This window comes from Peromyscus leucopus, chromosome 7 (genome assembly GCF_004664715.2).
Source record: "Peromyscus leucopus breed LL Stock chromosome 7, UCI_PerLeu_2.1, whole genome shotgun sequence".
Classification (NCBI taxonomy): domain Eukaryota; kingdom Metazoa; phylum Chordata; class Mammalia; order Rodentia; family Cricetidae; genus Peromyscus; species Peromyscus leucopus.
Window position 1 is genome coordinate 14,117,049 of NC_051069.1, and position 12,501 is coordinate 14,129,549.

Below are 12,501 nucleotides of genomic sequence, written 5' to 3' on the forward strand. Positions count from 1 at the left end.
TTAAAAGTGTGCACCACCACACTCAGGTCCTCTATTTTAAGAAAATGTCTTTGCTTTACTTCCAGCTTATTGACTAATAAGTGAAATTTTTGTTTTCTCTTAGGATGTTTGTTTGACTGGGCTTTTCCACCTTATATTGCAACTCTAGTATTTTAGGAAGTGACAATTTGAGGGAATACTTGATTTGAGTATTTACCTACTCATACATTACATTTAAAGTTCTCAGGTATAATGTAGAAAAGCCATTCTCTTTTGTTGACTTTTCTGATGATGAACAGCTTTTATTTAGAGCAGTAATATCAACAGTTGGTGGTAGGCTTTCAGTGTAAGCTTAAAATGAAAAATACGAAGTTGTAAATTTCTTCTTAGAGGGAATTGAGCTTTTAAAAGCCATATTTGACTTGAGGAGCCAACTCTAAGCAAGAGAGAAAACTATTTCACACTTTAAAATGTCCTACCAGATAAGTCAAATCCAGTGAGAGAAAGCAAGCTGGGACCAGTTATGTAACTGCTCTCAGTTTGGTGCCCTGACCACACAGGCCTCTCTAGGTTGTCATAGCCTTAGGGAGTTGCTGATTGTACAATGCCAGACAGAAGTGTGTGCTTAGAAACAGTGGCCTTTGACTCTGGGGAGTATATATCTCTGACTCCAGCCCACAGGCCCATTTTCTGTCCTCATAGTATTTGTTTGGTTTGGTTTGTTTTTTCCTTTGACACTTTGTGTAGTCTTCTTTTTATTAGACATGGTTGGTTACACATAGACTTGAAGTATTGAAGCCAGGGGATTTGTCTTTGCTCTATGCATCTACTGTGCCTTATCAATGAAAAGAGTTGGAAAATTGTGAATTACATTGAAATGGACAGTATTTGTTGTTTTGTAGTTCCTACTTCTCCACCTAAGGATGTGACAGTTGTGAGTAAAGAAGGAAAACCTAGGACCATAATAGTGAACTGGCAGCCTCCCTCTGAAGCTAACGGCAAGATTACAGGTGAGAGCCTTAGATGATGCACTATTCCAGGCAAGGGCTGTGTTGTCAGTAGAAGTGGGAGTGTGCGTAGAGAGTGCTATGAGCCATGTTGGTCCTTGAAACTGGAACAAGGAAGTGCAGTCTGCCCAAAATAGCATGGAATTGAGTGGCCAGCCAGTGGTTTTGCTTAACAGTATCTGGTGGGGCTGGAGTATGCTAGACAGCCTTTGTTCTACTGCAGCTAGATGAGTATGTTTATTGTCCATAAAGCTGTTCATTCCCCAGGTGACTTGCTTTGAACTTGTGTGTTTAGTTCTGCTGGGAATTACCTAATACATATAAACTGCTTTTCTACTTTAAAGTCCCCCAAAAACCCATTAAGCTTTTAAGCCACCAATACCCCAAAGCCTGCTATTTCAGGTTTCTGTGCTCTTACTACTAGTGTTAAAAGGTTAAATTATCCTAGGCCTATGAAGGAACTGGGGATTTTTTCCCCTTGGACTTTAGAGAGAAATTTCCCATAATAAAGAGGATACTGACTGCTGTTTGGAACCTCTGCCACATTAGGAGTGTTCTGAAGAACCATTTACCCTCTGAAATATGAGGAAGATGGCCTAAAGACTGAGAAAGAGAAAGTGTTTCTTAGCATTTTGTTCCTGTAACTTTGTTTTTTTGTCTGTCTGTTTTGGGACTTTTGAGACAAGATTTTTCTATACAGCCCTGGCTGGAACTTAATCTGTATGTAGCTCTGTCTCACAGGTTCCTGTAACTTTGAATAAGATGTCCTTTTCCATAAATTCTAGTCTTTATATCTTATTTTTTTTTAGTTCCTACTTTGCCTCTTCTGTAAAAGAAATACATTGACTCGGGTTACATTTTACTTTGTCTTTTAAAACCTTGAACAATAAATCATATTGCTTCAGTGTGGGTCAAGTAGGCTTATGTTTGGGAGGCTTCCTGCCTCGTTGTGGGGATTGAGTGCCCCCTGGTGGAAGTTTCTATGGCCTCACCTGCCCCAGTTTTAGAACTTTGTCAGAGGTTTTCCAATCTGCCAAGCATTTTTCTCTTAAAAGAAAATGATGACTTTGGTTGGAGCTAGTTGAGCTTTGCATACCATTACTAAGTATCATAACTATATTATTTTAAATCTAGGCCCTCATGGTGCTTTATTCAGATATTATATCATAGGCATTTATTGATTCTGATTGCAAAAAGGAAAACAGAGGTATTTCTTTTCCTATTTATTGCTTTGGACAGGTTACATCATTTATTACAGCACAGATGTGAATGCAGAGATACATGACTGGGTCATTGAACCTGTTGTGGGTAACAGACTGACTCACCAGATTCAGGAGTTAACACTTGATACACCATACTACTTCAAAATCCAGGCCCGGAATTCAAAAGGCATGGGACCTATGTCTGAAGCTGTCCAGTTCAGAACACCTAAAGGTAAAGCTCCCTGAGCCAAGGGTTTTAATATGCTGTCTAAAGAGAAGGACTGCAGCATATAGAGACTGTGAGTAATGTAGAAAATGCTGGTAATGAACGTGCCAGCCTCACTGTGAAGACTTCTAAAGAATTCCTCTCCTACCCACTGACTGCCAGATCGGTACTCTCCCAATCCACATAGATGGGAACTTTGGCTCTGCGTATCTGGGCAGAAGAATTGCAGTGATCTCATAGTTTTATCAGGGAAGCCAGAAGTGATTCTTTTGGTTTCCATAATACTACATATTATTATGACAGATGTTTTTTCAACACATGCAGGCTCTTAACATAAAAAGTTTATATGTTAACCTATGTAGAGGACCAGACTGGAAGGGGCCATTTATGTAAAGCTCAAGAAAATGAACATAAAATAGTAAACCAAGCAAGCTTAGGTAATAAAATTGAGTTGGGTACTGAGTCTGTGGAAATGTGGAAATCTAAACTTCTTTTCTATTGTCAATTTATTTGGAAGTTCGTGGGAATTTTATTTTTTCCTTTAAAACCTCTGTCTGTCCATCTTCAAAGCTGGTGATACTTGCTCTTATTTCCTCTTCCCCTGTGCTTGGCCTGTCAGCGGACTCCTCTGATAAAATGCCTAATGACCAAGGTAAATGAGAAGACAGTCTCTCTCTCTCTCACTTCTCTCTTTTGTGACCTATTATTAGCGTTTTGTTACATTTTCCCCTGGAAATTAGTACCATGTGCTAAAAACACACATACTTATTGGCCAAAGTGGAGTTGAGTCCATGTTTGTCGCCCTTGGGTTATTTGAAAAGCTGAGGGATTCATTTAGAAGCCAAATCCACTGGTGGAAGAAAACTGAGTTGAGAAGCTAATGTTATAAACAGGTTAAGGTGTTAAGATGCTAATGTTATAAACAGTGGTAAGCGTTTGAGGCGTAAAGTGACCAGTATACTAACCTTCCTTATTTGTAGCTTTTAGGAGAAGTTAATATCAAATTCAACAAATACGTAGACATAAATCTTGTTAAATAGGTGCTTATCTGTAACCAAGAATTTATTCTTTTTGCAATATGTTAATTTATAGCTCTTTATTTCTTCTCTCAAATATTAAATATGACTATTTTATAAAAGGATTAAAAAGTATAAGGCATGAACACTTACGAAGCATGAGCCTTGATGTCACCAGTCTTGAAATCATCGGTCAGCACTTTTTTCATTGTACTTGCTCTGGTGGCATGGTAGCTGTACTTTGTGGTTTTTATCTCTGAGAATTTCCATACTGCAAAAGAATGCTAAAAGTAAATTTGATAATTGCTTTCATAGTTTAAGAGTAGAAATCAGAAATACAGGATTTTTGGAAGAGTCAGAGCTTAAAGTATTGAGTTCATGACTTTGGACATGTGTTTGTATTCAGTAACCTGGGAGAAAACTGTAGGCATAGTTTTTTGTGAGTATAGAAGCATGAGATTTCACAGATCATTACATTGTGTATGCAGAGAATATAAATGTGCTCTTCTCTTTCCCTTCACTTGGTAACTATTATGCAACACTTTGGTGTTCATGCCTCTGGTATTCAAAATTTTTTCCTGTTGGTATTTTGGTTACTAGATTTACCCTTTGAGTATCTTGTTTATTCTTTAAATGTTAAAGAAAATATTGGGAAATATAGGAATATAAGCCAACTAATAATCTTGGCAAAGCATGTTCATTGGCAATTTTTTCTTTTAACATGATGCAGTGCTCTAGAAGGTTTAATTTAAATGTAGCCTACATAATGATCCTGAACATTTAATTCTGAAGAACCTTAAAATGCTAAGTATCTCTACCAATTAGATTTTGCCTGAGGTCATAACATGAACAACAACTGGAATCTTGATGTGTAGTGTGTGTCGCTTGGGAGAAATGATAGCCTCAGAAGTAAGAGGATAAAGTAATAAGTATGAACAATGAAAAAGGGGTCAGGGACTAAATTAAATTAGAATATGTCCTAGAAATCCTGAGACTATACCAGAAGAGCCAAGAACTTCTTTCTTATATAAGGTTTTGGCTTCTGAGAACATATCAAACATATTTAGCCTCTAGATTTATCCTATTAAATGAACTACTTACACAACCTTAGATTTGGGTTTCTTTTGTTTCTTTTAAACTGTGGTAATTTATAAGAGGAAAGAGGAATTGACATTAATGGTAAAGTTTTACAGAAATAAATTTAGTTTATGCACTTCTAGTCAAGCTTTATTTGTGAATATACCTCTCAAAAATGTTTACTGGACCTCCATGTACTCTGCCTCCATAAAGGGAAGAGTATATTCTTCCCTGAATTTATTATGTTTGTAATAGTTAACATTTATGGATCATTTATTATACTCCAAGCAGTATTCACAGTGTTTCATGGTCTTAAAATTCCATTTTAGCCTCACAGTAGCTAATTAAAGTAGGGATACTTTAGTATCCCTGCTTTAACTTAAGGAAACAGAGGCACAAAAGACTAATTAAATAACTTGCCCAGTATCTAAGTACTGCTGTGTAGTGGAGCTGGTGTTCAAGGGCCATCTCTTAGACATTGTGTGCTATTAACTGGAAGGAGCAGCTTTTGTTTGTCATTCTTGAGGGCCCCTTTTCAAGAGCTTGCTGCTCAAAACTTCTGGCTACTAACTTTGAATTGAGGAATACCTCAATTCAAGGGCTAGGAAGGGCTTCCCCTAGGCAGTTTTGCCATAAATGTGAAGAAAGAGACTGAAAACCAAGAATAAGGATTATCAAACAAAAACCTGGTGTTTCTGTCTCCTGAGGTCTGCTGCTGGGGAGACCCTAGGCCCGAGTCAGCAGCCTCACTTACTTGAACCTGTGACTGTGAGATCAGAGGACAGTGACCTATGTAAGCAGCTAGAAGGAAGGCTTGTTTTTTCTGTTTTTAATGCTTAGGTAACAGAAAAGGAAGTGAGAATATGAACCTCTGCTTACCTTCCTGCTGTTGCTTAGGTTAACTTTATACTTGAAAGGGCAACTTCATAATCTGAAAAATATAGCCAGAACAGTACTGACACTAGCCAGGTTAGATCCACATCACCAAGTCCTTGGGTGAATACAGTTGTTTGGTACAAGCATCAGCCTCACTTATTCCCTTGGCTCCTTTTGTTGTAAAAGAAGCTACTTATACCACATGTCCTCTCTGAGCATCACTTCCTGGGCTAGAGAAATGGGGGCTGGGGGTCCCCCACTTCTGAACAGCAGAGTGGTAATCTGCTCATGGCCTAGAAACAGGCATCAGTCTTCTAGATACTTCCTTGCACAGAAAGCTGTTTCTGTTTACCTTGGCACACAAACTGTTTTTGCCCATTATTTGTGTTTCATTTTGTTATAGAGTAGACTGAAATGTTTTGTTTTTAGAAAATATTCACTAGCTGTAAAGTGGACTATCACACCGACATGTTAGGTTGTTATTGACATGATTTCTTCTGCTTCAGCCTTAGGATCGACAGGAAAAGGAAGCCGACTGCCAGACCTAGGATCTGACTACAAACCTCCAATGAGTGGTAAAGCCCTCTTGAAGGCTTTTTCAGCTTGCTGTGCACATTTTGCAGTCTTGCTTAAATTTTCAAATATGTTTTATAGCTTCAATGTTGGGTTATTGCATGTTAATGTAGTTTATTTTATTTAGCAGAGTTAGCATTGGCCATTTTGTGGCAAATGTTGCTGAATTACTGGAAGTCTATTCATCATAGAATCTTGTTTTTCCACACAGCTGGCTGGAGACAAGATAGATTCCTAAACAAACGATCTGTCTCCTATTACCTCTAGAAAAAAGCTAGACTTTACAAAATTAGCCCTCTGGTAGGATTAGCCATTACCTGTCACGAGCCAGAGAACTGCTTCAGAATCTCAACATCTCCCTTACTGTACTGTTTTTTGGTTTGGGAATTGGGGGGGGGGGGGATCCTACTTTTCTACCATTCTATAAGCTACTAACCTCAATTGATTAGCACTTCCTTCTTGGTGCTGGAGACATAGTTAAGAGCACTGGCTGCTCTTGCAGAGGATCTGGGTTCAATTCCCAGCATTCATGTGGTAGCTCACAACTGTCTGTAACTCTAGTCCCAAGGGATCTGCCATCCTCTTCTAGACTCGGTCCTGTGTGAATGTGGTGTACAGACAAAACACCCATACACATAAAATATAATTTTGTTTCCTAAAAAGACACTTCCTTATCCACAGAATGTTACTCGTCATTTCTGAGTTACTTTCACACTTCAACTTACCTCTGCTCCTCTACCTTGGGAATTAGAGAGAACAGATTGCATTATTCCCAGTATATAGAGTCTGGATCAGTGGGGTGTCTGAGGCTACCCACTAATTCTGGCATAAAACCAGAATTCAGACCTCTCTCTTCTGATTGTGCTTTTTTCACTGGCCCATGCAGCCTAAAATTCAGGGAATTCTATACCAGCTACAAGAGTCCAGGGGGCAAAATGTCAAAAACATAGTCACTAGAATTGATTTTCACTGTCTCCTCACTTTTACCTCATAGACACATGAGACTATAATGAATAACTTCTTATATAATGAATAACTTCTTACGCTCCAGATAGCTATCTGTCTAATGTCCATACTTCAGGGAAATCAGCTGACTTTTAGAAGACTCAGACAAACTTGAATGGTTCAAGAAGTTTTAATGCTATCCTGGTTTAGAGATTTCTCCCTTGTGCATTTGTTGCATGTTGGACTATAAACAGTATAGTTTCAAGGCTGTGAGAAAGTAATTTTCTTTGTCTTTTATTTCATTTATATATTCATTTGTTACATTGTATTTTGAAGGTTCAGACTCTATGGCACACTATAGGAGGAAGAAAGTAAAATAACACTTGATAAGCCGGGTGGCGATGGCACATGCCTTTAATCCCAGCACCCGGGAAGCAGAGCCAGGCGGATCTCTGTGAGTTCAAGGCCAGCCTGGGCTGCAGAGTGAGTTCCAGGACAGGCACCAAAACTACACAGAGAAACCCTGTCTTGAGAAAAACAAAACAAAAAAAGAAAGAAAAAAAAGAATCTAGCTCAGTATTTCTGTTGATAGCAATGTTAGGTTAACAGTATGGCTAATTCTATTAACTCTAGTACTGTAGTCTTTCCCAAATAGAAAAAAATGTTATCTCATTGAAGGTCAGTATGTACAGTTTAAGTTGTCTGCTTAGCTTTTTCTCAGAAATGAAGGATAAAAATGATTGAACCAAATGTAAAAGAATAAGCTCTTAAGCCATTCTAAATCAACCTCAGATTTAGCACTGTACTTAGATGTCTATAAAATCATAGAATCAAAGTTGGAAGGTCAGATAATACAGTATGGTCTGAAGGGATTCCCATACAATGAAAAGTTTGGTTTAGGAATCTAGCACTCCTAGACTGGCTGGCTGGTAGGCCCTGGGGTCTGCCTGTCCCCGCCCCACAAGTACTGAGGCTGTCATTGTATTCCATTGTGCCTAGTTTTTATGTGGGTGCCAGGGGTTTCAGGTCAAAGCACTGAGTCTGTCTCCCATGACAAACCCACTGAGCAGTCCCCCAGCCTTCTTGTTAACACTTCCTTCTACAACATCCCACTTCTTAAGTACTTTGTTTCTGGTTGATTGGTTGGTTAGTTTTTGAGACAGACTCATTCTATAACCCTGGTGTGAGCCTGGAATTCTGTGTGTGACCCAAACTGGACTCAGTTTACTGCAGTCTTCAAAGTGTTGTATTACAGACATGTGCCACCACACAGTCTAACAAAAATCCTAGTGCCAGGCAAGGGACACCTCTTCCATACGGTTTCTGAGCCTTTGGGGTTGGGGACTAAGAGTTGATAAAGGTGTTTCATCTCTAGCTGAGCATTCACAATTACTTATTTTTAGCACTTTGAATAGTAACACATTTATTTCTGCATTGACTTGTAGACACTGCAGAGGTTAGCCCACCAAAGTTAGGAGGAACACAAATCTATGAATATGCCTCAGGGTCCTTCCACTTCCTGTTCCCTCTCACTAGAGCAACAGCACTCAACCTGTGGATCATGACCCCACAGGGGTCACATATCAGATATCCTAAATACCAGATATTTTACATTACAATTCATAACAGTAGCAAAATTGCAGTTATCAAGTAGCAATGACACAATTTTATGGTTTGGGGTCACCACAACATGAGGAACTGTGTTAAAGAGTCACAGCATTAGGAAGGTTGAAAACCACTGCTGTGGTGTGCCTTCCCTCAGGCCTTTGTATGATGAGATCCTTCTTAGCTAATTAGAAGCTCAAAAGCCATTTCTAAGAAAAGCTTCTTTTTAAAAAATTCATTTAATACAGTTATACAGATGAAAACAAGTTGAACTTAGAGTCCATATCGTGTGTTCTAGAAGCTGTTTTCTGCATGGTGTGTCTACTCGGTCACTGTTTACAGGGATGTGCAGGTGCAGGCTCCAGGCCTTGCTTCTCCACCATTGGGAAAGAGACCTTATACTTGAGACAGAGCTGCATTAAATTCAGAAAAGCTTTTCAGCAGCTTAGTCTAAGTCAGCCACACAGTCATTTTGCAGTGTAGCCCTCCCCACTTTTAATAGCATTCTTAGCCAGAGGTTTCTTTCTGTTTACTGTTTGTGCCAACCTCCCACCCCCAGCGTTCACATATTTGCTAGCCACTGTTGCATCTTGAATACCTACAGTCATAAATGGCACATAGTAATTACTCAGTAAATAATGCATATGTCTAGACCTGCTTCTTGCAGAAGTTGAATAAGAAAATGGTATTGTCTGTATGCTTATGACAAAGATTATCTTTCAGATAGTGATTTTGTGATTTCAGATATCTATATGTTAAGGAAAATTTTTTACTTTATATGAATATGTATTTTATATGATTTTGAAAAAATGCTCAAAGGATTTAGAAATCGTGTGTGTGTGTGTGTGTGTGTGTGTGTGTGTGTTGTGTGTGTTGTGTGTACATGTTACATGCATGTACGCAAAGGCCCAAGTTATGTCTACATTTTAAGACAGAGTCTCTCACTGGGCTGCAACTCACAAAGTGGACTAGGCTGACTGACCCTGAACTCCAGTGCTCTGCCTCCCAGAGCTCCACTTGCCTTGCTTCCCCGGCACTGATATAAGCTCGTGTCACCATGCCCAGCGTTTTGGGGTTTTTTGTTTGTTTGTTTTTTGGTTTTTTGTTTTTTTGTTTTTTTCCCCAGAGGTTCTGGGGATGGAACCCGGGAACTTACACTTGCAAGACAAACATCTTACCTACTGAGCTATCTCCGCAGCTCAACATGGGACTTTTGTAAGATGTGCAAGACACCAGAGAGGCAAGACCTCTGACATACTTGTCAGAATGTATCTGAACCTTTGAGCTTTGAAAGCTCTACAATGTTGGTACCCTTGAAGGTTTCATTGAATGCTGTTCTTTGAGCAAACCTCTGTGCTGATCCCTGTGTGGGAAGCAGACTCTCATATCCCTAGGAACTTAGAATCTAGAAATAGTTTCCTTGAGTGGCACATTATGTGGTACTGTGTTAACAGGTATGAAGGAAGTTCCATGAAATACCTTGAAATGGTTTGATAGCCTGATTGAATGTATATTTTTAAATTGCCTAACAAATTAACCATTTTTCCTGTGCAGGCAGCAACAGTCCTCATGGGAGCCCCACCTCTCCCCTAGACAGCAATATGCTGCTGGTCATCATTGTCTCTGTTGGTGTCATCACCATTGTGGTGGTTGTGATCATCGCTGTCTTCTGTACCCGGCGCACCACCTCTCACCAGAAGAAGTAAGGGTCCCTTAAGTGTAACCTATAAACTTGTAGAATATCTTTTTTTGGCTTTTTGTTTGTTTTTTTCTTCTTATATGTTGCTTATGTTTTTAGAGTGATACAAAGAGTTAAAAAACATAAAGTACATGAAAAGCCACTTTAAATGCAGCCATGCCCCTCCTCATGGGAATGTCTCAGGGATCATGTATATTATGATAGGTCCCACAAGATTTTAATGGAGCTGAAATATTCCTGCCATCTACTGAACACAAAGTTGAAGAGGCAAGAGAAAAAGAACCCATGAGAGGAGGAGGAAAAAGAACTACCAAGAAGTTTTGTTAAGTTTAACAGGCTTTTGCGAGCCTCAACAAGCTCCTTACAAAGTTTGAAAACTGGGAAGCCTGCTCAACAGTTAAGAACATGTACAGCTTTCATAGCAGACTCAAGTTCTGTTCCCAGCACCAACTATAGCCATCTGTAACTCCAGCTTAAAGGAATCTGACACCCTCTTCTGGTCTCTACAGAAGTGTACGCATAATTAAAAATAAAAAGTTTGAAAGTATCTTTCCCTGTCCCAGGCCAAAAAGTTTGCATCTACAAGCAGAAATGTTCATGGTGTGCTGTTTATAAATTTAAAAAAAAAAAAAATCTATTGAAGGAAGGAAATAAACCAAACAGCCCACTATAGCCATTTCTGAGTAGAGAGACCTGATCAGGAAATGGGGCAGGTCCTCAGAAGGGATTCTAGAAGAAGGCACTGTCAATCATAATATGTATGTAACATACGTACTATTTTCCCCAAAGACCTTCCAGTAAGACAAGATATGAACATACAAGACAGTGGCATCAAAGATCTGAATCTGTGAACAGTCTAGGCTGCTATCTATGTTTGTGTCCTACTGTTTTGTTGTTATTTTAGTTTTGTGTATGTCTATCTATATGTAGGTATATGCACATGAGTGCAGGGGCCAGACATCAGATCTCTCTGGAACTGGAGTTATATAGGTGGTTGTGAGCCAACCCACAGTTGTACTGGGAAGCAAATTCAAGTCCTCTTCAAGAGCAGTTTATTCTCTTAACTTCTGAGCCTTCTTTCTAGCTATGTGTCTTAATTTTTAACAAAAATAACAGCAGAAATGTTTAAAAAACTAAAAAATAGCCGGGTGGTGGTGGCACATGCCTTTAATCCCAGCACTCGGGAGCAGAGGCAGGCGGATCTCTGTGAGTTCAAGACCAGCCTGGTCTACAGAGAGAGTTACAGGAAAGGTGCAAAGCTACACAGAGAAACCCTGTCTCGAAAAAACAAAAACAAAAAAACCTAAAACATAAAGGCTGAGAACGTGGTTCAGTGAGTAAAGTGCTTATAATGCAAATATGAGAACCTGAGTTCAATATCCAGAATCTACTTTATAAAAACCAAACTCATTAGTATGCATCACTAACTCCAGTAGTGTGATGACAAATGGATTCCTCAAGCTTGTTGACCAGCCAGCCTTGCCAGTCTGTGAGTGCTGAGTTTAGTGATAGACCCTGTTTCAAAAAATATGGTATAAGAGTAATAGAGGAAGACACCAGATGTCAGTCTGTGGTCTCCATACACACTTGGACACATGCATGAAAAAAAATGAGAAGTAAAACATTGAGTTGATAAAAATAGAGTGTTTAATGGGATGAAGAAAAAAAAAATCTATTTTTTTACCACAAAAGCCAGAAAGCACATCTGTGTATGTACACAGCAAGTAAAACACCTAGAGTTTCTGAACAGACCTACCACAGGCTATTTCACAGCCTGTGTGTCAGCCAAGGTGTGAGAAACTAACTATGAGCCTAATATAAATATTATAGCCTTTTTTTTTTTTTTTTTGAGACAAGGTCTCACTATATAGTCTTTACTGGCCTATAACCTGCTGTATAGACCAGGCTGGCTTTGAACTCACAGAGATCTACCTGTTCCTGCCTCTTGTGCTGGGATTAAAGGCATGTGCCACCATGTCCAGCTAATGTATTTGTTTCCCATACATAGGACAGGTAATAAGCTACCCAGTAACTGCTATTTGAATGACTTTATGTCAAATAGGTTATGTGATATTTTAAATCTCTCTTGTCAAATAGCTTTCTATAGTTTACATTGCATACCTTTTCCAAGAGAAGGAGGGCTCCTTTTATATATGCCTCTCATCCACATTTGATTATGGAAAACTGTTTTTCTTAAAAGTCTGAAAGACAGCTTTTTTAGAACATTTCTGCAGGTTTCTGTATTTGTTACTTCATTTATCTATCATTATGAACTTGCTCCTATAGCTAATGTTAG

The 12,501-nt window shown here is 39.0% G+C and overlaps 1 protein-coding gene across 8 annotated transcripts in view; it reads left to right on the forward strand.

The window, feature by feature from the left end:
- Positions 1–12,501, forward strand: part of Neo1 (neogenin 1) — a 178,869-nt gene that overhangs the window by 148,957 nt on the left and 17,411 nt on the right. For 5 of the 8 annotated variants that reach the window (XM_028892477.2, XM_028892483.2, XM_028892484.2 and 2 more), the window contains exons 19-23: positions 882–989; positions 2,226–2,420; positions 3,034–3,066; positions 5,890–5,958; positions 10,061–10,208. In XM_028892477.2, coding sequence (XP_028748310.1) covers positions 882–989; positions 2,226–2,420; positions 3,034–3,066; positions 5,890–5,958; positions 10,061–10,208 — 553 coding nt within the window. The remainder of the gene's footprint in view (positions 1–881; positions 990–2,225; positions 2,421–3,033; positions 3,067–5,889; positions 5,959–10,060; positions 10,209–12,501) is intronic. The other 3 variants (XM_028892482.2, XM_028892478.2, XM_028892481.2) reach the window with 1 other exon arrangement.